At 44.0% G+C, this 24,619-nt stretch overlaps 5 protein-coding genes across 8 annotated transcripts; 1 reads left to right on the top strand and 4 right to left on the bottom strand.

Moving 5' to 3' along the window:
* Positions 1–1,673: 1,673 nt before the first annotated feature.
* Positions 1,674–4,348, bottom strand: hint2 (histidine triad nucleotide binding protein 2). 3 transcript variants are annotated; one of them, XM_078789296.1, is made up of 5 exons: positions 4,187–4,348; positions 3,461–3,598; positions 3,284–3,365; positions 1,978–2,046; positions 1,674–1,892 (listed from the first exon to the last, which is right to left on the bottom strand). In XM_078789296.1, the coding sequence occupies exons 1-5, from the start codon at positions 4,339–4,341 to the stop codon at positions 1,818–1,820; spliced, it is 519 nt and encodes a 172-aa protein (XP_078645422.1). In that variant the 5' UTR covers positions 4,342–4,348; the 3' UTR covers positions 1,674–1,817. The 3 variants fall into 3 exon arrangements, with proteins under 3 accessions (XP_078645422.1, XP_078645421.1, XP_057927702.2); XM_078789295.1 differs by having other exon boundaries at positions 1,974–2,046; XM_058071719.2 differs by lacking the exon at positions 4,187–4,348 and adding an exon at positions 3,911–4,138 and having other exon boundaries at positions 1,974–2,046; positions 3,284–3,388.
* A 1,339-nt stretch (positions 4,349–5,687) lies between these two features.
* Positions 5,688–7,184, bottom strand: LOC131128653 (metalloproteinase inhibitor 2-like). The gene is made up of 5 exons (XM_058071718.2): positions 6,978–7,184; positions 6,387–6,463; positions 6,218–6,320; positions 6,020–6,144; positions 5,688–5,940 (listed from the first exon to the last, which is right to left on the bottom strand). The coding sequence occupies exons 1-5, from the start codon at positions 7,105–7,107 to the stop codon at positions 5,755–5,757; spliced, it is 621 nt and encodes a 206-aa protein (XP_057927701.2). The 5' UTR covers positions 7,108–7,184; the 3' UTR covers positions 5,688–5,754.
* A 476-nt stretch (positions 7,185–7,660) lies between these two features.
* mrps30 (mitochondrial ribosomal protein S30) lies at positions 7,661–9,439 on the top strand. Its single transcript, XM_058071716.2, has 5 exons — positions 7,661–8,334; positions 8,422–8,567; positions 8,673–8,778; positions 8,864–9,040; positions 9,108–9,439. Exons 1-5 carry the CDS (start codon positions 7,740–7,742, stop codon positions 9,362–9,364), a joined length of 1,281 nt encoding a protein of 426 aa, XP_057927699.2. The 5' UTR covers positions 7,661–7,739; the 3' UTR covers positions 9,365–9,439.
* Positions 9,440–9,760: 321 nt separating this feature from the next.
* emb (embigin) lies at positions 9,761–13,141 on the bottom strand. 2 transcript variants are annotated; one of them, XM_058070256.2, is made up of 9 exons: positions 12,993–13,141; positions 12,382–12,459; positions 12,133–12,316; positions 11,328–11,410; positions 11,101–11,237; positions 10,868–11,029; positions 10,679–10,796; positions 10,473–10,536; positions 9,761–10,403 (listed from the first exon to the last, which is right to left on the bottom strand). In XM_058070256.2, the coding sequence occupies exons 1-9, from the start codon at positions 13,057–13,059 to the stop codon at positions 10,235–10,237; spliced, it is 1,062 nt and encodes a 353-aa protein (XP_057926239.2). In that variant the 5' UTR covers positions 13,060–13,141; the 3' UTR covers positions 9,761–10,234. The 2 variants fall into 2 exon arrangements, with proteins under 2 accessions (XP_057926239.2, XP_057926240.2); XM_058070257.2 differs by having other exon boundaries at positions 9,761–10,410.
* malt1 (MALT paracaspase 1) lies at positions 12,856–24,320 on the bottom strand. Its single transcript, XM_078789531.1, has 17 exons — positions 24,059–24,320; positions 23,258–23,424; positions 22,731–22,852; positions 22,296–22,473; positions 22,032–22,201; positions 21,867–21,963; positions 21,725–21,772; positions 18,514–18,537; positions 18,388–18,432; positions 17,825–18,028; positions 17,233–17,410; positions 17,098–17,169; positions 16,900–17,027; positions 16,696–16,836; positions 15,295–15,452; positions 15,073–15,198; positions 12,856–14,408 (listed from the first exon to the last, which is right to left on the bottom strand). The coding sequence occupies exons 1-17, from the start codon at positions 24,205–24,207 to the stop codon at positions 14,007–14,009; spliced, it is 2,409 nt and encodes an 802-aa protein (XP_078645657.1). The 5' UTR covers positions 24,208–24,320; the 3' UTR covers positions 12,856–14,006.
* Between the last annotated feature and the right edge of the window lie 299 nt (positions 24,321–24,619).

Below are 24,619 nucleotides of genomic sequence, written 5' to 3' on the forward strand. Positions count from 1 at the left end.
GTGTCAGTGATGTCAGCGGCAAGTGTGATGATAACCGTAGAAGCAGAAATGGAACTCATACAGCGACATGGGCTCAGGCTTGGCTAGTACGCTTGATTACATAGCCATTAGCGACCAGGCCAGTCCAAACCTGCATGCATGTACACTAAATTACACTTGATGTGGGACAGCACAGAGTAATCCCAGCATTACCTAAATAGCACCACTAGGTGTCACTAGGTATCGCTCTGCAAAGGCCCTCCTGTTCCGTCTACATTAACACTTACATTTTGTTGTTTGCATATCAGGGAAAAAGAGGTAATGATGCAACTCCACACTAATGGATGACATTTTTACACCCTGGAACGGATACAATTATAGTATAATTATTCCATGGGAGGCTGCATGGTGTGGGAGTGGTTAGCGCACAGGCCTCACAGCTAGGAGACCCGAGTTCAATCCCACCCTCGGCCATCTCTGTGTGGAGTTTGCATGTTCTCCCCGTGCATGCGTGGGTTTTCTCCGGGTACTCCGGTTTCCTCCCACATTCCAAAAACATGCTAGGTTAATTGGCGACTCCAAATTGTCCATAGGTATGAATGTGAGTGTGAATGGTTGTTTGTCTATATGTGCCCTGTGATTGGCTGGCCACCAGTCCAGGGTGTACCCCGCCTCATAGGCTCCAGCACCCCCCCTGACCCTTGTGAGGATTCATTCATTCATTTTCTACCACTGATCCTTATCCTCCCATTATGTGTGGAAGTGGTAGGGTTTTGGCTTCTCGATGTGCCCTTCTTTCTTACTCCATTTCAAACCCTTAACTTTACAGTAAATAAATTGGAGGCTAACTAGTTAGCTCAGGTCACTGGCTCCATCCATTATTAACCATTCATTCATTCATTCATTTTCTACCGCTTTTCCTCACAAGGGTCGCGGGGGTTGCTGGAGCCGATCCCAGCTGTCTTCGGGCAAGAGGCGGGGTACACTCTGGACTGGTGGCCAGCCAATCACAGGGCACATATAGACAAACAACCATTCACACTCACATTCATACCTATGGACAATTTGGAGTGGCCAATTAACCTAGCATGTTTTTGGAATGTGGGAGGAAACCGGAGTACCCGGAGAAAACCCACGCATGCACGGGGAGAACATGCAAACTCTACACAGAGATGGCCGAGGGTGGGATTGAACCCTGGTCTCCTAGCTGTGAGGTCTGCGCGCTAACCACACGACCACTGTGCCGCCCCCCTCGTGAGGATAAGCGGTAGAAAATGAATGAATATTCTTTGGGAAAAAAAAATTCCTTTTTCATTTCCACTTTTAGGATTTCAGCAAGTCTTCATTTATTGCTGCCATAATTTTGTTACTACCACAGCATTCATATTTAATATACATTAAGCGTCCCTCACGTGATTGCATTGGAAATGTGGAGTAAAGTTCACCCTGTTTCCAAAGTGACACAAAGTAACCTCTTTGACGTCCACAGGTCAGGGAATCACACCACATCTGACACAGTGTGTGTGGGGGGGGTGGGGATGGGGTGGGGGTGGGGGGGTCAATGATTGGTGAGACCGCTCACCACTGCAGGGAAAAGACAATGTTACGAAGAACATGTGTTACATTTGTTATCCGCATGACTTTTGCATATTTCAGTTTGGCAGATTGGGTGTTGGAATTTATGTCCTCTTGAATTATGAACATCTTCGTCTTTATTTGCAGCCAAAACAAAGATGAGCGCTCATATTTTACACACGCTAGCTAACATAGCTAGATAGCAGACTTACTTCTTGTCAATAACAAATATAACAAGCCTTTCATTCATCCTGGCGGCCATGTCATCTGTCTCCCCCCCAACACGTGGACGTGGAGGTGATAGACGGACTGAGCGCCATGTTTGCCGTCGTTGATGACTGTGGACAGGAACACAAACGTCCGCACATCAACATCAGAATGGAGAACGTGAACATCACGAGTGCGGTTGAGCGACTTACCCACCCGGTAGCCTTCTGTTAGCGATTCCTGCTCGGCCACGTTCTTGGCCACCACCAGTAAATGTCCCAAGAGCTGGAATGCGTGGAATGATGACACAAACGTTTATTTCAGCGTCCAAAGTTATTTCACTTTTCACGGTTACAGCCCACTTGCATGAGGGCCAAGCCAAGTTATTGTATCTACATAGTGCAGTGTTTTTCAACCTTTTTTGAGCCACGGCACGTTTTTTACATTGGAAAAATCTTGTGGCACACCACTAACCAAAAATGTTACAAAATGTCACCACGACCTCACACGTGCACCAATAAGTCTATCGGAGGAACAAGGTAGGTGTTGCCACACGGACCAATATTACATTGCTCTGCCAGTCTTTACACCACAGACACTCCACAGTAGCCACGTTTTTACATGACAAGTTTTTCTCCTTCCGAATGACTTTTCGGGAAACAATGGTATCCATGGAAAGGAATATTCCAATCTCTTGTCTACATGCGCCGTGAAAATCAACCAGAATAGTCAATAGGGCATGCCCAGTTAAACATAAACATCAACATCACGTGATACCGACTTCCCCAAGTTTTTCTTCCACTTGATGGAATAACTCCGTATTGACAGTTTTTCGTCTGTCCAGTCTTGAAATTTAGTTTGAATCAAAAACAAACTTTGCTTAGTCCAGTGCCGATTGCTGGCCTCCATTTTTAAAAGTGAAGAACGTCTGGATCTGCGTGTTACGTCATATCTGAGCATGCGCTCAAAGAACGCACCCGGGATAAATTTAAACAGGAAAAGATCAAATTCAATCTTGCTAATATTTTATAATTAAACTCAGGACATGTTTTATATAGATATGTATTTTCTTTTTTAATAAAACTGCACTTGTGAATAAAGTATAGAAGGGTTTAGATTCTGTTCCACAGATGGCGCTAATGCACATGAAAGCTGCTTGCCAACCGCCAATAAACAACAGAAGAAGAAAAACACCACGAAGAAGAACGCACCCTGACAACTTTCCGTTTGAGCGGGTATAAAATACCTGAATTGGATTGGTTAAAGGAATATTCCATCCCTGTTCAATTCTTTCCGTTTGAGCAAATAAACCAAATACAATTGGAATATTTGGGTCCATGTATACTATTGACATAATGGCTATTGACATAATATTTGCAAATGATGATTAATAAATGTTAATTATAAAAAGTGATATTGGATAATTCCTCACGGCACACCTGACGGTTTCTCAAGGTACACGAGTGTGCCGCGGCACAGTGGTTGAAAATCACTGATCTAGTGCACCGCGTTGCCATCTCACCTCAGCATCATCATCGTGGGCTTGGCTTATCCTGGGAATGGGCTTCCGTGGAATTACCAGGAAATGAACCGGGGCCTGCGGACTGATATCCCGAAAGGCCAAGCACTAGATGAGACCCACATTTGCTAGATTATGACTTGAGCATTTGTGGGATCTGTGACGACACGACACATTTACCTTGTCGTCCTCATAGATGATGTCTGCAGGGATGCTTCTGTCCATGATCTTGGAGAAGATGCTTGGAGCCTGGGAGCCATACTTCCTGCTGGCCTCCTCCGCCAGGCGGACCTCATCGCTTCCGGTACAAAGTGGCCTCTAAGTGAAGCAGGTGGGATTCAAACATAACAGTCACCGGCTACAACATTATGTACAGCGGCTCTGTTAGCGAATAGACAATCTTTGATACTTTTCTAGTCATGGACTCTTTTAGGTGTTTCTAATGTTCTGTCCGGACACATGTAACACAAACAAACACCTTAATACGACCCTAACCTCTTGGTGATGGGGCACTACAGGTGTTGCCCCACAGTCACCACCATGGAGGTTTGGATGACCGCTACAGTGTTCGGTAGCTTTTACCCAAAACAAAAGAAAGAGAGCAGGCGCGAGTTTTCCGTCAAACGCTACCTGCGCTCGGTAAAAACGTTGCAAACCGCCGAGGTGCGCCTTCCTGCTCGGGAACAAAAGTGTCCGGAAGACGTGTCGATAAAACATGGCTACAAAGAAGGTGGACTGCGGTGGTTGTTCCAATAGGAAACTGCAGTTTACTCCAACAGTCACACGGGAGTGACAGACACTCTGTGCTCATAGAGCCATGTCGCCATTGCTATGTTGGAGTTGCGTTCAGGGAACCTTCTACCTTGAATCCGGCTACCTTTGAACGTCGAGAAACAAGGTAACTACCTGATATTGGGGTTATGGTTCCGAATTTGAAGATATTTTGGTGACTTTCTTGGTGATACTTTCTCGTTTCTACGTCTAAAGTCTTGTTTGCGATACAATGAAGAGGAGTGAGTTCTAAAATACGACACCGTCATTACTGAAACGGAGCATTGCATCTTGGCTTGGGGGTGGTGGTTCAAGATCACTAACGTTTGTCAGTGCTAACTTAGACTGTGGAGAAATCGTTTCACGTTATGAAATGTGACAAACTGGAGTGTTATACTAAATGTTTTACGAACAGGACAAATTCAGTTGTCTGACATTACTTAGAACTGGTCTTGCTTCGCCATTTTGTATATAGACCTGATCAAAATCTTAAGATCAGTTGAAAAATAGCTCGAATTGATCATTTGCACACTTGAATCTTAATCAGTTTTTAAATAAAGCTACAATATTCAAAATCAAGAATGAGTGTGACACAAAGCACTTCATTTCAAATGGGTCAAAAAAATGTCTGATTTGTGACAAAAGTCCTTGGTTTGTTTTTCCCAACATTTTGTTTTTACAAATGTGGTGGCCTCAAGTTCCTGCTGACTTGTAACTTTAAATGTTCTAAGTTACCTGTTAAGTTATCCCTTTTTCACAAGCAAGCACTGGACTCATGGAAGTTGGCCTTCAAACACAACTTCTCTCCTCACAAATGGATTATGTGGAATAACCAATACATCTTGCACAGAAACAAGTCCATGTTCCACAAACAAAGCCTGGAAATAAACATCCTTTTTTTCTGATTTCTTTGATAGAAATGGAACATCATACAACTATAACCGAAGTTTCTATTTTACTTTTTATGTCTTTTAATACACTCCTTGACATCAAAATGGAAATGGTCTTGTTTCTACAATGCAACCTTCGTAAGGATCTGCAGAATGCTGTGAAATGTCTTTATTAGGAAAATTCCATATTCACAAATCCAGAGTCATGTTATGCAAGCCAAATATTCACCGGTTTTGTTCTGAACTGAAAATATATCACTGAAACTGATATTCAAAAACAGAAAAGCAGTGAAAACCTTTCATACATTGGAGAACGTTCTAAAAACAAGTCATATGAAGAACGAGCTTAAGTGACACGTTTTCCATTTTTTTTTTATTTTCAAGCAATATCCCTCGCACGGTTCTGTAGAATTGCACTTTTATGTTCCTGTAATTCTGCTTATATGGTTGTTTTATACAATTGAAGCTTGTAATGTATAAAAAGAACTTCATTTATTGAAAACAAAGTGAAATAGGCAGTTTCAGGTGATCAAAAGTTTAAGACATTGCTAAAAAAAAAAAAAAAAAAACAAAAAAAAAAAACCTCCAAATCAGAACAAATTGTCTCAGCAGGACTCAAACGTAGCCAGTATTATAGCAGTACACGACGCTTGCAGGCTGGATTACGAGCAAACGCCACTGCAACGAGAGTCTGATGTCTCCACATTGGTGCACCTTCACTTAAAAAAACGCAACCACAAACAGCATTGCTTTCTTACAAATGTTTTATTTATAAATGGACATCTGCGTTCCTGTATGATGAGCTAAGGCTTTTTAAAGCCCCCCAAAACCCCATCTGGATGAGGCACCCCCACTGTACCAGGTACAAGAACCATCACGTCTCTTGATGCAAGCAAAATGTTTGGCCTGCTGTCTATTGTCCGACCTCATCACAAAGTCGGTCCATGAGCACTCCGCTCGGCTACTGATCTTGCACGGGAGGGAGGTGCAGCGAGTGATCTGAGGAGCAAGCAAAGAGGGATTTAACAAAAACGGCAGTCTTTGTCATTTCTATTGGCTCGTCCTGATGTTTGCTTACCTTGCAATCGCAGCCCTTTTTATAACCCTTGAGCAAGTTGCCCTTTTGAGTCTTGCACAGGCGCTTCCAGGGCGCAATGAAGTCACACAGCGTGATGTGCAGTGATCCGTCAGGTGCCAGTTTGCCTGCAATGGTGAAAAATAAGAAAAGGCTCATAGTCAAAGCAGACTTTAAAGTTGCATAGTTTTTTATTTTTACCTGTGATAAGGTAATCAACACCTTTGGTCAGAGTCACTCCACATGCAGCAGGGAAAGATGGAGTGTAGATGGCATCAAAACCCCTTTTAGGGCCCTTGAACGTCTGGAAAAATCAAAACCAAAATAAAAATATGCATAAAATCCAATACTATAAATCCTTTCCAATCACCTTGATCAGTTTGACGTCATACTTTGTGGGCTTGCCAAAGTCGCCGCTCGTCTTCCCTTTAACCGTCACCTTGATGACTACAAAGACAAACTATTCAACAATGTTTAAAATAAAACAGAATAAAACATGTGATTAAGTTCTGGGGTCCAAGCTTTCCAGCTCTATTAAGAGCTGGTCAGCAGGTAAGAAGCTGCATACAACTTTTTATACAAGTAAGCTAACGAGATTTGAAGCTAACCGGAAGTTTCCCACCAAGATAGGAAGTGAGCCGGAAATTGTCACACGGCAGTCGCAAAGTCCAGGTGGAGCTGTAATTAATTCTAAAAATACCCGAATTTACCCTTTATATATATATATATATATATATATATATATATAAAACACAGCGCTAGTATTTTACTGTTGCTAACGTGGCACCAACACAAATTTGACAAGTACTCGACCGGAAATGACAGCCTTCTTTACTATCACGTGTGACACTATGGTCCAAGTCAGCTTGCTGCTTCCAAAACCTTGCATGGATAATTAATGGAGGCACTCACATTAAATACTTAAGCACATAAAAAACAAATAGCATTATGTCCAACTTACCGACGTCTGCATCGCAATACGCCGTCTGTAGATGCACAGCAGCACACAGACAGGCTGCTGCTCCTTCCTGCAGCCACCACATGCTCAGCAGCACCAGGGGGAGCACGAAACTCTTCACTGTCCATGTCATGATGAAGGGAAGCCGATTCGAGAGACCGCTAGCCGGTTACTGTTGTAGACACAGAGGGAAATACTGGTGTACTTTCTGGAGGGGACCGGCAGCCTTTTATTGCCGTAGGCTCCTCCCACAATCTACTTCATTTGCATAATTTGATGATTGCTTTCACCTTCACACGCCGATTTGCATTTACCAAACCACACGAGCAATAATGCAATTTATTACAACAAAAATGATTTAAATTAATTTTTTCATACCTAAAATGAAAATATATATATTTAGCAATTATTTTTCTGATCATGTGGTTCTGTCTTTACCTGTCACGAGGCAGAATTTCTTCGCCTGTTTGGCATTGACACATCATGCTCGGTTAATTGGCGGCAGAAAATGCATGAATGTACGCTTTTGTTGTCTTTGTTTTATAGACGAGTATATGACAATAGCATTAGACTTAAACGGTGCTTCTCAGTTATTTAATGTGATTTTTCTAAGCCCCTCCTGAATTGAAATACTTTATTTCATATCTTTAATGTATCTATAAATATGTGCTAGATGTTATTTTCTATTTCACATGCTGGGGGCGCTGTTGTGGCCACTGCTTGGTTACATTGCGGCACGTGAACAGTAGAACAAGTAAAAGCAACATGGCGGCCCGCACACCGCTGTCCTTTCGCTTTCCTCACAACCTGCTTCTAGCAAAGAACCACAAGCTCGTCCACACAGAGGCGGCTGTGAAGGAGGCTGTTTATCCGCCCATCAAGCCCTCTCTCACGGCCAAAAGCAAATCGGCCCGGCAGCGTCAAGTCCAAGAACAGATAGAGCGGATAAAATCGTCCCCGGTGGAGGAGAAGCTCCGGCTCATCACTCGCATCCAGCGGAAGAAATTCGTCGTTTACCCGCAGACGTTTGCCCGCAACGCGGATAGATGGTACCAGCACTTTACGAAGACCGCCTACATCCCCGGCTTGCCTGAGAAGTTACTCTCTCAGCGGCCGCTCGTCACCGGGCAGGAGAACTCCCAGCCTGCACCGACACAAGTCCTCGGCGATGAGGCGTTTGAGGAAATACGCTCTTTGATAACCCGCGTGATTTTACAAGAGCACTGGCATGTGAAGAAGCGCAAGGTGTTCGTGTACCGCCATCAGGAACTCACCGAGGGGCCTTTTCTGAGGACGTTGTTCACTGCCCTCACCCACAGACTCGCCGTATACAACCCGCTGCTCCTCCTCTGCAGCTTGGGTAGGACTTTTCAAACATCGTGGTGTGTCTGTGAACGCAACTAACTCGTACACTCAAGTTAAGTGTGTTTTTGTTGTTGTATTTTAGATCGAAACCCCCAGGTGGGCTTCTACTGGAGGAGAGGAGAGAGGATCATCCCAAAGGGCCACAGGAGAGGAAGTCTGGAGCCCACCAGGTTCCAAATTGACGACCATCCGCTTTGTCAGATCAGGATAACAGAACAGCTGCCTCAGGTAAGATCGGACTTTGGGACTGGGTATGTTGGAGGCTTCTGGCACCATCAATCCATCTTAAAGAACACCGGAGCCTTGACTTGTTCCTCGTGACGACTCTCATAGATGGTCCCAATGGAGGATTCCTACAGCGCTGATGTCCCTGACGTTCCCTACGCTCCCAACCTGATGCCTCTGTTCAAACGACAGTACACCAATCACATCTTCACAGGTAGCCTCCATGACCTTGTCCTCCTTACGTAAACTTGAAGCATCTTTTAGTATAACCGAATCTGCCTTCTGTGTGGAATCTCCAGGTTCTAAGCTTCCCGACCCGGCGTGTTACGGCCACACTCAGTTCCACTTGGTGCCAGACCGCTACCACAGAGACCGCATGGCCCGAAAGCAGCAGTCCGATCAAGTGGAGGTCTTCCTGAGAGCTAACGCCCTTGCAAGCCTCTTTGCCTGGACTGCAGCTCAAGCATGCTATCAAGGTTTTTTTTTTTTTTTACAGTGTTTGTGAAGGCAACATCTGAGCTTGTTTCGTTTGACTCCTCCCAGGTTTCTGGAACTTCGAGGACGTGACCCGACCCTTCGTGTCGCAGGCCGTGATCACCGACGGCAAGTTCTTCTCCTTCTTCTGCTACCAGCTCAACACGCTAGCTCTGTCGGCACAGGCAGACGTGGATAACCCCAGGAAGAACCTCTTGTGGGGCACGGAGAGCATGCGTCTCTACGAAGGCGTGGAGGATGAGCGGGTGGTGGGTCTGAACGATGACACCGTCAGGCTGCTGGTGCGCTTCTTCCTCCAGCAGTAGAAGTGGGAATTTGTACCAAATGTTGCAGAAATCAAGTTGTATTTATGAAGAAATAAAGTGGTTTCTATGCCAACATGTTATGTCTTTTACATTTTTTACATGAATGACAATACAAAAAGTATATGCATTTTATTTTTTTCACGTGTTGTTTTTCTGTGGTTTATTTTTGCAACTGGCGCAGTACTTTCATCCAGCAGGTGGTACTCTTTCGTCTGCTCAGCAGATTTACGTAGCAATGAATTAACGTCTAAATGACGACGTTGGGTATTGCATAGTCTTAGTTTATTTTTTATTTTTTTTAAACCCGTCTGTTGGTTAATATTGTATACTACATTACCAATGAGGCTTAGCACAGGGAAGAACACGGAAGCCTGTATGCTGTTGGATAAGCAAGGAGCCAGCAGGGCAATAAAGACTTGCTATACATATAATGTCTTATTTCTAAGAGAAACATATAACACTGTCTGACTCCCTGTCCTTTCTCTCCTTACTTTCCCAAGTAAACAGCATTAGGGTCTTATTAACGTTGGCTTTTAATCTCATGAAACACCACACAGAAAATAACTTACACGTGTATTTACCAGCTAGATGACATACTGTATATTAAATGTGACATGAAGACGTGCACATATGAATTTATAGCAGTACGTAAGTGATTATAGACACCGTCTTGGCACGCAGGACATCCAAAAGATAAATACATCAAAGCTAATACGGCATAAATAATGACCTGCTTTTTTAAAGAGAGTAAGGCAGTGTTAACAATTTTGTGCATTACTTGTATAATAACAATTCTTCTGACTGGGACTGTTTAGCAGCAAAGACATTTGGAGCACCTCAACAGGAAGTGGGAAGACGCAGACTTCACTGTCAACTAAAACTTAAGACGCAACATGGGTATTGCCTTTTGTCGTTCAGTGCTAACAGTGCTAAATGTTTGGATGAACTATTGCTTTGTGTTTTGTTACATAACCTGCCTGTGCTTTCACACTTTGCGTTGTCTGGTGGACGACGTCTCCTCCACTCCATTGGCTTCTCCCTGTGGGCTGAAATCCACAGGCAGTCAACACGTGCATGCTTGGTATCCACAATGCAATGAGGTACTCACGTGGTGGTGGTGCTGGTGACGGCGTCAGTAGCATGCTCAGCGTCAGCCGTTTCGCTCCCTGAAGCTGAGATGCACAGACACAATTTTATCACCCATTAAGTCCCGCCTTTGATAAACAGTTAAATGATATTTTTCCATTTAAGGGGAATCTATTTCGGTGTTCCACTGTCTGAGATATGAATGATGATGTATGTGTGACAATCAACCTGCTGCTTTGCGCTTCTTGGCCTGACTCCTCTCAAACAGCAGAATGGCGGCAACCAGGATGAGCACCTCCACCACGATGGCCACAAAGGGCTTCAGCGGCTCATAAATGGTGATCACCTTTAAAGCACAGCATCTGTTCACCAGACATGCGACAGGTGCTCCAGAACAGCAACAAGGTGGCAGCTGACCTTTAACTCCACCTGGCTGGTGGCTGCGCCGATGGCGTAGACGGCGGCGCAGTGAAACAGACCCGAGTCTGCATGGGTCAGATTGTGCAACAGCAGTTTGGTCACCCTGCCGTCGTTTTTTATTTCGTACTTTTGAGGCTCCGCTGCTGCGTCTATCTCGGCCTGAAACATGACAAAATGAAATTAATGAAGTACTTGTTGCCGTCCAATGAAAAGCATGCATCTCCAATTACATTTTCAGTGCCGTTGGCTTGAAACCAGAACCAGGTTTTTGGCTTTGGCTTGGCATCGTCCATTTTGCACACAATCACCACAGAGTCTCCCACGTAGCTGACGATGGGTTTGTCTCGCACATCACTGATCTGCGGCACTGGAAGCAAGCATTAGCGTCTTAATAACAACAACAACAACAATAACAAACTACTCTACTGCTAAAAAAATATCATATAATGTGTTGTACCTGCCAAAACAAAATCAATCTTTGCGTCATTTCCAAACATGCACGAGTATCTTCCAAGGCTTTCTTCATCTTTAATAGCAAACCTGTTGGGAAACACACAACAAACATCATTAGTTCCTCTCTGTGGCAAACCCTCACAGGGAAAAGTGAAATATAAATGTAAAAATACAGTGTAAGAATATCAACAAACAGGATTATTCATTCATTCATTTTCTACCGCTTATCCTCACGAGGGTCGCAGGGGTGCTGGAGCCTATCCCAGCTGTCTTTGGGCGAGAGGCGGGGTACACCCTGGACTGGTGGCCAGCCAATCACAGGGCACATATAGACAAACAACCATTCACACTCACATTCATACCTATGGACAATTTGGAGTTGCCAATTAACCTAGCATGTTTTTGGAATGTGGGAGGAAACCGGAGTACCCGGAGAAAACCCACGCATGCACGGGGAGAACATGCAAACTCCACACAGAGATGGCTGAGGGTGGAATTGAACCCCGGTCTCTACAATATAATATATAATTTTTGCCAAGGCTGTTGATATTAATGCTTTCAATAATATCGACTAGCATGTTTGAATCAAGTCAAAGTTGTAGTTTTGGGACACTAATAAGTGGTACAGAGATTTGAAAATCATTCATATAAAATAAATCGATTTGTTTTCTAAATTCTGTCGCTAGCTTGTAAGCTATTAGCATTGCTATTAGGCTCGAGTTCCCCCCTGACTACAGTGGCCTTTGAGGGTCAAAGTAAGTACAAACAAATATTCTTCTTGTATTGGCCACAATATAATAATGACTTACGTCCTTTGTAGATTATACTGTTGGTTCTCCAGCCGTAATGTCGTGTGACTGTTGTCAATATCCTGCCCATCTTTTCTCCAGTATCCCGTTATGTTTTCCATCTTGTTGGAGTTTCCGGTCCAGGTACATTGGAGCGTCAGGTTAATGGGGTGCAACACTTCCACTTTATCGGTGTGGCTTTTACCTTAATTGTACACAAATGACAAAAAATGGCGTTTTGCCTCCCAGGGATATGTGGAGAAAGTTTACCTTTTAAGACGACACTCCGCACGTTTGCTGGGAGCTGGTCGACAGACTCCACTGGGGGCAGCGTATACCCCTCCGTCTCTGGTAAAAAAATACTTTATTACCAAAATATGGTGCAGTTTCTATATGAAATCTGGCCCGTGCGAGGCAAAAATGGCTAATACTACGTTACCCACAATGCACTTTTACAACTAGTGTGTTACGTAGTCGTCCGTCCTTGAGCAATTTGTCACTCATGTAGCTCATTTCTTGTAACTATAAGTGGTATTTTACGATACATGGTAATTTGAAACAAACGTTATCATGCACATTTGTTTGCTGCAATTGTGTCGTTCAGTTCGCTAACGGCTATTAGCTTACTGAGCTAGTAACCCCCCCCGCACCTGCCTACGGCGGCCTATGAGGATAAAAAAGCCCACTAAAATGAGCAATAGTGGCACCTGTAATAAGTTAGCAAGGACAACATATGAGGAAGACTGCATTAAAATAAATTTTATTTAAGTACTCTACAAAAACTATAATGTAAAAACACACACAAACATGCAGAAATTTGGTTTCTTTTTGCAAGGTTACATCACCCCAAGGATAACTACATACATCACAAACACATTTACTTGCATTGATGTGTCTGCAGAAGAGCAGGAAGATGCCAAAGCACAGAGGCATCCTGGAGGCCAGCATGATGACGGTGTTATTCAGAGTGTCTTCTTGCAAGAGTGGAGCAGCTTTCTCCTTCCTCTCCAGCCCCTTCTTTTTTCACCGGGCTGCTGCATCATGCCTCCACCCTCTCGGACTCATCAGTAGTGGCGAAGATGCAGTGATGTCAGCGTCCAGCCCGCAGGCTCCTGTCATTATTCATTTATTATCCAGGCTACAAGAGTGTTTGTGTTCTGTTCTGCAAGGCTTCAACAGTTTTCTCTATGCTATTTTTACCCAGCACTACTAGTATTACAATATATGGTTTTAAAACATTTCTCCTGCAGGATGCCAAATCCCTGTCGTGACAGGATGTGACAGCTGCAGGCATTGGAGAGTTTAGTTGTGATCAGCGAGTACGATGTCAGGTTTAATGCAGAAACAGATTCATTCCACAGCTTCCTGTGGTCAAGGGCCTCCTTAATGGAAAGTCATTACCGTAAATAAAAATTGTCTCTTACATACATATGCTATTATACGGTATAATAAAAAACACACCTAAAATGCTCTATGCATAAAAAAATATAGATATAAATGTAATTATTTCCATATTAGTTATATGCTAACTATTTTTATGATATTACTACAATAATTGTTTAACATAATATAATTGTGTGCAACCGCAAGATATAAAAATGTGATTCATTGTTTTATTTTTTTAAAGGTTCTTAAACACATTTTTTCTCACCACCTGTAGCAATCATTCCTTAACTTTCTTTATTATATGTTTTGTACTATAATAGCTACGTTAGGTATGTTTAGCAGAATATAATTACTGTATGTGAAACTGTTATGAAGAGAAATGTATGATAAATTCTCCTGGTAGAAACATTCCCTTTGAGACTTTGACTTCTTTGAACTAACTGTTTGTTTTTTGTGTTTTTTTTTACGTCTTGAGACACAGTCACCTTCCAGATGGTATCAGGGACGCCTCACGCCTGCTGGATTTGAAGGCTGTTGATGAACGCCGTCTGCAGCTCATCCATGTCGTCGCTGGCCTCGATGGGGATGCTAGAGCTGTGGGCGTGCTCCACACCGCCATCTGTCGCCACCGCTGCCCCCACGTAAAGGTGGTGACACTGGTGGGACAGGAGGCTGGGGTCCTGGTCTGGAGTTTGCTGCGGGTACAGACAATCCTGGGGGGCTGGGCTCTGACCGGGGCTGTGGGGCATCGTGCACGTCTGCAAGCAACTGTTTTGGCGTGTGGCTTCATGCAGGTCCAGGCGGGCGATCAGCGGCATTCCAATGTTGACTTGTTTTGTCCAGCAGACAGTGTCATCGTGGTCCATGGTGGCAGAGGCGCCCCTGAGGCACACGGTAAACACCAGCGCCTCCTGGTGGGGAGTTAGAAGCAGCAAACAGGTCAGCTTTTATTTTTTAATTTACGTCCTATTTTCCCCCCAGTTTTCTGTAAACACCTCCCCAGGGAGGCGTCCAGGGGGCATCAAGCAGATGCCCAAGCCACCTCCTCTGGCTCCTCTCAAACCAAAACCCCTCAACGCCTTGGCTGCGCCTGGATATTCTGTAATTCTGTGGAGTCATGAACAGAATGGGTGACAAAGGGCAGACCGGGGTGGTGGTCCCCCTTTTTAAGACGGCAGATGGTGGTCCAGAATCTCTTCAAAGCTGTCTGGAAGTCGTTCTCCATGGCTTCTCCAAACTCCTTTCATGCCAGAGTTTTTGCCTCAGCGACCCGTCCCCCACCAAAAGGCGAAGGGAAACTCCCTTTCCCCCCTCCGGCCGCTACCCAACTCACTCTGCACCCGACCCATGTAGCCTCTTCGGGCTGTGCCTGGCTGGGCCTATTTTATTATGTTTTAATATTGTTTTATTTTAATAAATGCAACTGATGTTGTACAATTAGAATTTTAAAAATGTCATCCCCCTCACAGCCACTAGGGGGTGTTTGTTATCCCGTGATGACTGCTATTATACTATGGTATCATAACCAGCATCCCAGCAGAATAAATGAGTAGATTTGAAAGTGATGAACGTTACCCTGAGTTTCTGCAGTGAGCTGAGTCTGGTGTAGAGGCAGTGCTGTGGCAGGCTGCTGGACAGAAGGTAGATGCCCGTCTCCTCCGGAGTCTCCCTGTTCATCTCTTTGGGATCTACATCCAGCTCCTGGCAGGAACATCAGACACACACACACACACACACAGACACAGTTTTAAGGACCAGACAGTGATGCGTCATATCGTTGGGGGTCTCGCAACCAACCTGTGGGAAGTCGGTGACGTGGGCCTGGCACGAGGAGAGCTCGGCAGGCTTCTTGATGATGTGCGTGTAGATGACCAGCACGTTGGAGAACTCCGCCGCAAAGCCCAATTTGATCTGAGCGCCGCACTCAAAGTCCAGAAGCATGGTCTCTGGAAGCTCTGCGGTAAAAAAAAAGCCGCTCTTCAATGAATCCCTGAGACTCCTATAGTGCCACTCTCTAATCGGCGCCGGGTCAAAACAAAATTGGAATTAACAGATGTGGCTGTAGGCAACCTCCTGAGGGTTTTTTTAAATGTATTATTTAATTAATGCTACAATGTGTAGCTGCGTTTCAAGCGTCATGAGTAGTCAGTGTCCATGCGCTTTAAAATGTTGCTATTTAGCTGCTGGTGAGAAAGTGATGCGTATTACACTCCCGTTTACAATGGACACTCACCTTTATATTTGTATTACCCAAGGAGCTATAACCAGAAACAATTAGACATATTAGACATAAATAAGGTTGTTGTTTTTCTAAACAGTGTACATCCTGCTGTGGTTATTGTCTCATCAGTGTATTGTAATGGCAGCTTTAAGTGGCTTTACACTCGTATTACCCGATAGAGTAGACATAATAAGAGTAAATATGACGTTAATAAAACTCCTGTGTCACAGTAAATGTGTTCCCTAGGGCAGGGATCCCCAACCAATCTGAAGGTGGGGCCAAACCAGGCTACGAGAAACTTAAAGCACAATAAGTAAAATAAATAATATAAAATAAATATAAATTAAAAAAAATAATAATAAAAAATATAAATATAAAATAAATACATTGTATTGTAATCAATAAACATAGAATTTTATGTAAATATTTTAAATGTGGACCATTATTTTATTCAACAAATAATATACAGCTAGAAATCCCAAAGTTTTTGCATGTTTTTGTTTGTCCTTGAAAGCACCATTGTGTGCATACGAACGTTCTCCCATGCTGCACAGATAGCATCCTCTATTTTTACCCTTTTTCCTTCACCTGCTAGTGCGCCACGTGTTACATAACAAGTCAAGGCTCCTCGTGGTGGATGGTGGCTCTGTATTCATTTTGCTCTTTTAATTTGATGTTCCGGTCTTAGTTTTAAGATAAATTATATCGCTATAATGTACATACGTTTTGCTGATGTGTTGAAAATCGTTCCTGGTGACGAGCTAGCGTGGTGGTAATGCTATTTAGATCCTTCGTCCTTCGTCGTCTTCAGCCATGGTAAGCTATGGAATCCAGGCTCTTGCATTGTTTAAGAGACGCTAACTGATTCTAATGGATCCAGGAGGCGGCTAACAATGTAACGCCATCTCTCGCTTGTCAAACCGGATATCTGGTGGCAGCGGTTTATTGTTGGCAACCCTAATTTCTATCACCATTACCGTGAGCTTTGGCCCACTGGCGACTGTGGACTTGGTCAGCCGTGCCGGGCCGCACCGGGTCATTCAGGGCCCTTCGCTCAGACAGACTGCTGCGGATCTCCAGCGCCTGCTTCCCCTTGGTGGCGTCAAACTGGCCCATGTCTGCACAGAATACGGTCATCACCGTACATAAACACCACCTCATTTATCCTTGTGTCTTCTCACCTTCTGCCACCCTATCCAGCACCACCGTGATCTTCTCGTCATCCAGCAGGCGCTTCTTCAGGAACTTGACGAACACGCCATTAGTGAAGCCGCTGGAGCTCAGCTCGAAGGCCTCGGCGTCTTGACACCTTCAAAGACTCACCTTTTTAACCTGGTGTGGGAATAAAAAGCAGAGCGGGGGCCAGGTTTGGCACTCACGTGGCGTATCCAAAGACGATGTTGGCCGTGACCCTCAGGACGACTCTGGGGGTGCTGTCGTCATGGATATTCCTGATGAAACAAACATCCCTGGATGATTCCTGCGTTGTCCGCATTTAGAAGAGAAGGACTCACCTCTTCCTGCACATGTCCAGAAGAAAGACATTGAGACCTGTTTCCTTCTCCTGCATCAGTTTGAGGATGCTCTGGACACACAAGCAGTTGTCCGAGCGGTACGGATTGGGAGCGTCCACCGGAACCATGAAACTGTTGCCGAAGTTCTCGTATCCGTGCCCTGCATAGTACAGCAGTCCTGCAACGACAAAAACGTCCGTCACATCCTGCTACAGTCCAGCGACCAGTGAAGCACGGTCATGGTCAAATCAATAATGTTCATGTATTGAACTGGATTATAAATGTATATTCTTTTTTAACATTTGAAGTCAAAATCTGTGAATTTTCACATTCCCTGATCAAACACAGGGAAGAAACTTAAGATGACGCCATCATGAGCTTCTTGGCTTCTTACCCAAGCTCACCAGGAGGTGATCAGACTTTTACAACAAAGTATCAATCTATGTCCTGGAGGAGGAAAGGCTGTACTTCATATACAGATAAAAGGTAAACACACAACCCGAAATAAATAAATGGGGCTAAGTATCTGAAAACAACGGGAAAACATTTTTTACCAAAGTGAATAAGTCTCACTCATGAATCCCGAACCCACCGTACACCCCTCTGTGAAGCAGCAGCAGGAACTCGTCCACAGCGTTCCGCATCTCCGACTCGGTGAGGTCCAGCAAGGAGACCACCTTGAAGTTGAGCTGCCGCAGCACGTTGGTCAGGTCGTACACGTCCACCATGGGAGCTTTGAGCTGAAGGTGGTTCTGGTAGGTCAGATTGCCAATCAGCAGGGCTACTTTTTCCGTCGCTGGGGAAGGAGCACGGGGTTAAAGGGGCAGACAATTATACTAAATATATTTTTTCATGATATACGTATGTTCCTTGAGACTATTTAAATGTATCATTTCTCTCACTATGCTCCGCTTTTTAGAGGAGAGGAGTACAAATGCTCGCTTTTGAAGGTCCAGGTAGGACTACACATCTTAAATCAAAGTCTGGGGCTCTCGTCACCAATATCACAAAGCTGAGATGGATTTTATTTTTCTTGAACAAGATATACCTTCTAGCATATTTACATATGTTGCTTGACTAAATATCAGTGGCCCTTATAGCCTTGGACTTCATATGAAGACTTATCTAGCAGACATACCACTTAAAGACACTCACCATAAAGTTGCTCAGGAATGCTATTCAGGAGGAAATCGGTGGAACCTAAAAAAATAACAACAACATAGCACCACATAAGATCATAAACAAATATGTGAATGACACTTTGGTGTGTGTGATGAATACCTCCTCCAATAGCGTAAACGTCATCTAGAAATAAGAAACAACAACACATTACTACCAGAATTACGTAGCATTACGAGAGCTGACACTTCCAGACGTCATTCCAAGGAAACGTGCATGCAAGAAAAATACATAATCAAAATGTTAATGAAAAGGCCTGCCGTTCACCGCACTATGGTAATGGTAATGGTTTAATTTCATTTGAACATGCATCAGATTACAATTGAGTGCATCCCATAATCAGTTCACAGTTCCACATGTCCAAAAGGAGTAGGAAGAAGCAACGCTTATTAAATCCTACCCCTCCATCTGGTACTTTGACAATCAGTAACTGTTACATTTGTTCACTTCCCACTTTCCTAGTATAGTTTAAGTTTTTTTAGTTTTGTTTTTTTATAATTTTATTTTTTGTCACGTACCAAAGTACGAGGTGATATGAGCATCCAATGACATAATGGGTACCATAGTAAGTGTCAATATAGTGATATGTATAGCACATCATGACTGGTTCAAGACTCTTCATCCTTGTATTTAGCAAACATCAACTGCTTGTATTGTTTCTTGAATTGGCTCATCGTTGTGCATTGTTTGAGGGTCTTACTCAATCCATTCCATAGTTTGATTCCACATACTGAAATGCTGTTGGAAGAATTGTACATAAAGTTATTCTATTTTTACTATATTCTTATGACCTATTTGTACTATATTCTTATGACCTATTCTCTTGTTTATCCACATGTGTTTCATATCACTCACATGGCAAAGTAAGATTAATGCTGTGACGCCTGCACATTTGGTGTATATCATGATTAGAGAAAACAGAACGTGACAGAACATTCTCTCACTAGATAGTTCTATCATACCCTCGTGGACAGGAAATAGCTACATGTGACCCAGAATGTATATGTGTGTGTGATCTCCGGAAGATCACATGCCAAAGAGGAGATACCCACCCAAGAACCGGTTTCAACTGGAATAGTTAGACCCCCCTACCTAGGGCATTCCTGATTCAATAAATAGCAGGAGAATGGAGACTGTTTCAGAGTTGGTAGGAGGATTGTAACAGTGCAGTCTCCATCATCTCTCCTTGCAAGTAAAAAGAAACTCACCTCTCTGTGTCTTCCTTTGTACAGGCAGTGTTTTTTACAAGCGTCGGGTTTTTGAACCTGACAAATGCTATGGCTTTTTAATGTAGTCCGAGCATATAAGGCGGCACGGTGGTCTAGTGGTTAGCGCACAGACCTCACAGCTAGGAGACCACGGTTCAATTCCCACCCTCGGCCATCTCTGTGTGGAGTTTGCATGAGTTTCCATCCCGTGCATGCGTGGGTTTTCTCCGGGTACTCCGGTTTCCTCCCACATTCCAAAAACATGCTAGGTTAATTGGCCACTCCAAATTGTCCATAGGTGTGAATGGTTGTTTGCCCTGTGATTGGCTGGCGACCAGTCCAGGGTGTACCCCGCCTCTCGCCTGAAGAAAGCTGGGATAGGCTCCAGCACCCCCCGCGACCCTCGTGAGGAAAAAGCGGTAGAAAATGAATAGCCTTATGCATTATTTTAGCTGTTTGAAGATGAACTATATCAGCAAGTTGAAGTATTTGTGATTTTAGAAATAAGGAGTTAGTATGTTCTCTGTAGGCGGCATTATGAATTATCCTTACTGACCTTTTTTGCAGTACATTTAGCGAGTGAAGATTTCTTTTATAGTTATTAGCCCATATTTCCACACAATAAGTAAGATATGGTAGAACTAGAGAGCAATAAAGAGTGTGGAGTGATTTCTGATTGACAACAAATTTTGCTTTGTTCAATATTGAAGCTATAGCTATATTTCTATATAACTGTAGAGTTAAAATATTTCAAACGGCTCTCTGCATGTGTTCTTAGCGAACAACCATCAGCTCAGGCTACCGAGTCATTTCCAAGGTTTTCTTGATAATAACTAGAATCACTTAAGCTCTTACACGAATAGCTATAGCACAGTACTGACAAAAGGACCTTTAGTCCTGTTAAAATGAACAAGAAACTGAAAAAAGATGGGTGGTTTAATACATGTACCGCTGTTAAAAGGACCAGTATTTCTACATGTTTGTCTGTATGCCATCCAGACATTTTCTACACTCGTTTACGCATGTTTATTGCGGTAAATTGCTTCCAGACCCGACTGTGATTTATTAGATTATTTCGTAGTGACGGCATAGAAAACCTGTTTATGACCTTCTATATACGTTTTTTTTATCAGGATTAGAGCCATCTATATATTTCTGATCCATTTCAGGATAAACCTAAAAATGTAGTACTGCATATACTTTACAGGTGAACTTCATTTACGCTTCTCTAACTTTGAATGCACATATTCCAACATATTCAATATGTAATGCACAATTTGCTGTTCTCTAACATAATAATGATAAGAGTAAATAAGCAATTTAAGATGTCAATAAAACTCCTACTTGTGTGTATATGTAGATGTGTTCCCTCTGGGACCTTAGCAGCGGGCTGTAGATATTTGGAAGACAGGAAGTGACGTTGGAGATTCAGAGTTGAGTTTTAGATTGTCATGGGTTAGCCTGTATTATTATCATGATTATTATGTTATTTTTGAGCCTGTTGTGACATCATTTAAATGCAATCAATTCACTGAACAATTACTGACACCTAGTGGCCAATGGACAATACTACATTCATAATTGGAATGCTTCTTCTGCCTTGTATTTGTATTTTTAAGCTTAAAATAATGCTTATTTTAGTGTAAGTTTCAACAAGAACACCCAATCTCAAAGAAGTATTGATATGTCTTTTACGCGTTTTTGCACGGGAGGCAAAAAGAGGTGATGACACAACTGCACAATAGAAGAGATCATGTCTGGTGCGGCTTTAAGCCCTAAAAACGGCCACAAGGTGCCAGAAGGGCATTTTTTTTTATCTTTCCCATGAAATAAAGCAACAGATGGTATACCTTATGAAGGCCGTTATGTTTGTCATTGTTTTTTTTTAACAGAAAGTAAAAAATAAGATGAAAATAATTTGGGGGTGTAATTTTTGGACAGCAGCCTCTTCCTTCCTTGATTCAAAGTCAGCCTCATTCATTCCATGCATGTTAAAAAACCCTTGCGAGTGCTGGTTAGTGTTTCCATGACCACAAGGACCCATTAAGATATTGTTAATGTGCATGCAGTTGTCTAATAGCCCCAATCTCCCTGTATGACTCTACCTTCAGAGCACTCCATTACTCCTGAAATCTGGACCAGCTTCTTTGGAGCTTTCAGCCAAGAACACAAACAACCACTCAGATGTCATGACACACGGATTCAAGTGCGTTACTGTACTGTGATGGCTGCTGCGAACGGACGTACCGATCACAACCTCAACCTCGGTGCTCCACGTTCTCTCGGCGCCGCTGCTGATCTCGCAGCAATACCTGCCCTGGTGATCCTCCGTCACGTGAGGGATCTGAAGATGAAAAACATGTGAGCCTTGCAAATCACGATTGTGATACCTAATAAGGTTGTTCTCCGTACATTGAGTTTCCTCCTGGTGGCGTTGGGAACGGGCGCTCCGTTCCGGTGCCACCGATAGCGAGGGATGGGGCGCCCCACAGCGCCGCACTCGAGACGCAGCGTTTGGCCAGCATGAAGCTGCTGTGACTGAGGCTGGACGGCCACCTTTAGGCGACCCTCTGACGACTGGCCTGAGGTGACAACACGTTGGCGACACTCATACTTTCACATTTTTACACCAAAAATGAAAAGATCGGGACACGCCTGGAGTACATGTAGCATCACGTGACACTTTCTGCTGTGTTATCAGCTTACCACACGGCGTGGACACCTCCAGAACATCCACTTGAGCCCATTGGGTGAACTCAAAGGAGTCGCCGCAGTTGACCCTGCAAACGTAAAAGCCAGCATCCTTCACGTGGACCTGAGTGATGGCCAAGTCAGGAGAGGAGCCGTTTGGCACCTGGGATTGAAACAATGTGTCTATATCAGAACACAACTCCTGCTTTTTTCAACATTTGAGTTCTATTTTAGAACATTTATTGTGGTCTTCAACTTTTGATCAGCTACTTAAGTGTCGAGCGTATACACCCGCATAGTACCTATCATACACAATCCTTACATGCGGATACTTTCATACTTTAAGGTGGTCTGTGACAATATGACAATTAGAGAAAGGTTGGAGATGTGCATGGTTGTTGTGTGGGCAGCAGTGCTCACCTCTTCCTTGTACTTGAACCACTGGTACTGCACTGGCGATTGGCCTACAGCATGGCAGCTGAGCCGCAGGTTGTGACCGCTTAACAGCGCCGTAGACTGTGGCTGGATGAGAATCTGCAAAGCTGAAAGTGACAAACATGTTGTCATCGTATACTATATATTTGCTGGGTATATTTGGTCCAGTGGTTAGCACGCAGGCCACACAGCTAGGATACCCGAGTTAAATTCCACCCTCGGCCATCTCTGTGTGGAGCTTGCATGTTCTCCCCGTGCATGCGTGAGTTTTCTCCGGGTAGTCCGGTTTCCTCCCACATTCCAAAAACATGCTGGGTTAATTGGCCACAGGTATGAATGTGAGTGTGAATGGTTGTTTGTCTATATGTGCCCTGTGATTGGCTGGCCACCAGTCCAGGGTGTACCCCGCCTCTCGCCCGAAGACAGCTGGGATAGGCTTCCAGCACGCCCACATGACCCTCGTGAGGATAAGCAGTAGAAAATGAATGAATGAACTCAGCTGTGGTCTCGACCTGGTGCTGTGAGGCACTGGAGGGCCTCAGTGTTGCCCAGTGTCTGGAGGTAGTCCACAAGGTGACCACGGGTGCAGCCTCGCTCTCCCATCAGCCTCAGTAGCGTGCGGCTCGGACTGCCATCAGGATGCAGGACCTCGAGAGAGCACATCTCCAAGTCGTCCGGGCTGGAGGATGAGCACATAAGGTGGTAGATATTTGAAAATGAATGAGTTAAATATTTGATATTAACATGTTTAACTTTTGTTTAGTTTTATGGTGATTGTGTTTTTGGTTATGCATCATTTATGTCATCTCTGTGAAGTTTGCATGTTCTCCCCGTGCATGCGTGGGTTTTCTCCCGGTACTCCGGTTTCCTCCCACATTCCAAAAACATGCTAGGTTAATTGGCGACTCCAAATTGTCCATAGGTATGAATGTGAGTGTGAATGGTTGTTTGTCTATATGTGCCCTGTGATTGGCTGGTCACCATTCCAGGGTGTACCCCGCCTCTCGCCCAAAGTCAGCTGGGATAGAATCCAGCACCCCCGCGACACTAGTTAGGATAAGCGGCATTTCTGTTTCTACGGTCGCCCGTCAGCAAAAGTAAGGGTCTGAGATTGATACTGTCCTGTTTTCATATTATGTGGTTAACCATTGTAATTAAAAAACAAAGTAGATCTAGCAGGTTCGTCAACTTATTGACCTATTAAAAATAACGACCTGGCAATGTCAATCACATTATGAAACACATAACGCCAACCCATTGTCAGCACGAGAAAACAAACGCTTCCGACAAAGAAACGTCTGTTTTTCTTTTACCTGACTTTGAAGCGTCTGTCACCGCCGACTATCTCCCCAAGTCTTCGCCATCCTTTGGTGCCGGCTCGGTCCAACACTTCGCACAGCTTCTTCTCCACCTGCTCCTTCAGCGAGCTGAGCTGGCCGGAGGGCTCCAAAGACTCCGACATGACGGGAGGGAAAAGCGCGACTCGCTCATGGACGCGTCCGAAAAGTCAGCCAAAAAAGTTTTTTTTTAACAAAAGAACTCTGAAGAGCTTGCTTCCGGGAAGAAGTCGCTCGAGAGCGACGTGGCCACGCCCACCGCTGGGTTTGAGGTTGCGCAGGAGAGCGAGTGGCGCGAGACGAGGCTTGTTTCAGGGGTGGGCGATACTGCAAATCTTGAGTGAAATCTTGAGTCTTATACTAATGTGACAACATCACCAACACCAAAAAAAAACACAGATATTTGCAAATAATGAACCATAGACAACAAAAGAAAGCATAATTTCGTCACCGTTTTATCGGTCTGATACTGCCATTGGGATCAGTCCTACCGATATTTGGATCGACCCACACAACCACGGAAGGAATTTGACGCCT

This window comes from Doryrhamphus excisus, linkage group LG3 (genome assembly GCF_037039965.1).
Source record: "Doryrhamphus excisus strain RoL-2023G ecotype Guam linkage group LG3, RoL_Dexc_Guam_v1.1, whole genome shotgun sequence".
Lineage (NCBI taxonomy): Eukaryota > Metazoa > Chordata > Actinopteri > Syngnathiformes > Syngnathidae > Doryrhamphus > Doryrhamphus excisus.

What these genes read in the sequence shown, in the direction of transcription:
- emb (XM_058070256.2), bottom strand. Translation starts at nt 13,059, where the DNA reads ATGCTGGCCTCCAGGATGCCTCTGTGCTTTGGCATCTTCCTGCTCTTC. An exon ending in CTGCAGACACATCAATGCAA is followed by an intron (nt 12,460 to 12,992) that starts GTAAATGTGTTT and finishes TTTTTTTACCAG; the next exon opens with AGACGGAGGGGTATACGCTG. An exon ending in GTCACCAGCACCACCACCAC is followed by an intron (nt 10,404 to 10,472) that starts GTGAGTACCTCA and finishes TTCAGCCCACAG; the next exon opens with GGAGAAGCCAATGGAGTGGA.
- malt1 (XM_078789531.1), bottom strand. Translation starts at nt 24,207, where the DNA reads ATGTCGGAGTCTTTGGAGCCCTCCGGCCAGCTCAGCTCGCTGAAGGAG. An exon ending in AACACAGCAGAAAGTGTCAC is followed by an intron (nt 22,202 to 22,295) that starts GTGATGCTACAT and finishes TTGTCACCTCAG; the next exon opens with GCCAGTCGTCAGAGGGTCGC. An exon ending in AGTAATGGAGTGCTCTGAAG is followed by an intron (nt 18,538 to 21,724) that starts GTAGAGTCATAC and finishes TCTTATTTCTAG; the next exon opens with ATGACGTTTACGCTATTGGA.
- LOC131128653 (XM_058071718.2), bottom strand. Translation starts at nt 7,107, where the DNA reads ATGACATGGACAGTGAAGAGTTTCGTGCTCCCCCTGGTGCTGCTGAGC. An exon ending in GTATTGCGATGCAGACGTCG is followed by an intron (nt 6,464 to 6,977) that starts GTAAGTTGGACA and finishes TTGTCTTTGTAG; the next exon opens with TCATCAAGGTGACGGTTAAA. An exon ending in TGTTGATTACCTTATCACAG is followed by an intron (nt 6,145 to 6,217) that starts GTAAAAATAAAA and finishes TCACCATTGCAG; the next exon opens with GCAAACTGGCACCTGACGGA.
- hint2 (XM_078789295.1), bottom strand. Translation starts at nt 4,341, where the DNA reads ATGCAATGCTCCGTTTCAGTAATGACGGTGTCGTATTTTAGAACTCAC. An exon ending in TCATCTATGAGGACGACAAG is followed by an intron (nt 3,366 to 3,460) that starts GTAAATGTGTCG and finishes TCGGGATATCAG; the next exon opens with TCCGCAGGCCCCGGTTCATT. An exon ending in AACAGAAGGCTACCGGGTGG is followed by an intron (nt 1,893 to 1,973) that starts GTAAGTCGCTCA and finishes TCCTGTCCACAG; the next exon opens with TCATCAACGACGGCAAACAT.
- mrps30 (XM_058071716.2), top strand. Translation starts at nt 7,740, where the DNA reads ATGGCGGCCCGCACACCGCTGTCCTTTCGCTTTCCTCACAACCTGCTT. An exon ending in CACCAATCACATCTTCACAG is followed by an intron (nt 8,779 to 8,863) that starts GTAGCCTCCATG and finishes TGGAATCTCCAG; the next exon opens with GTTCTAAGCTTCCCGACCCG. An exon ending in AGCTCAAGCATGCTATCAAG is followed by an intron (nt 9,041 to 9,107) that starts GTTTTTTTTTTT and finishes GACTCCTCCCAG; the next exon opens with GTTTCTGGAACTTCGAGGAC.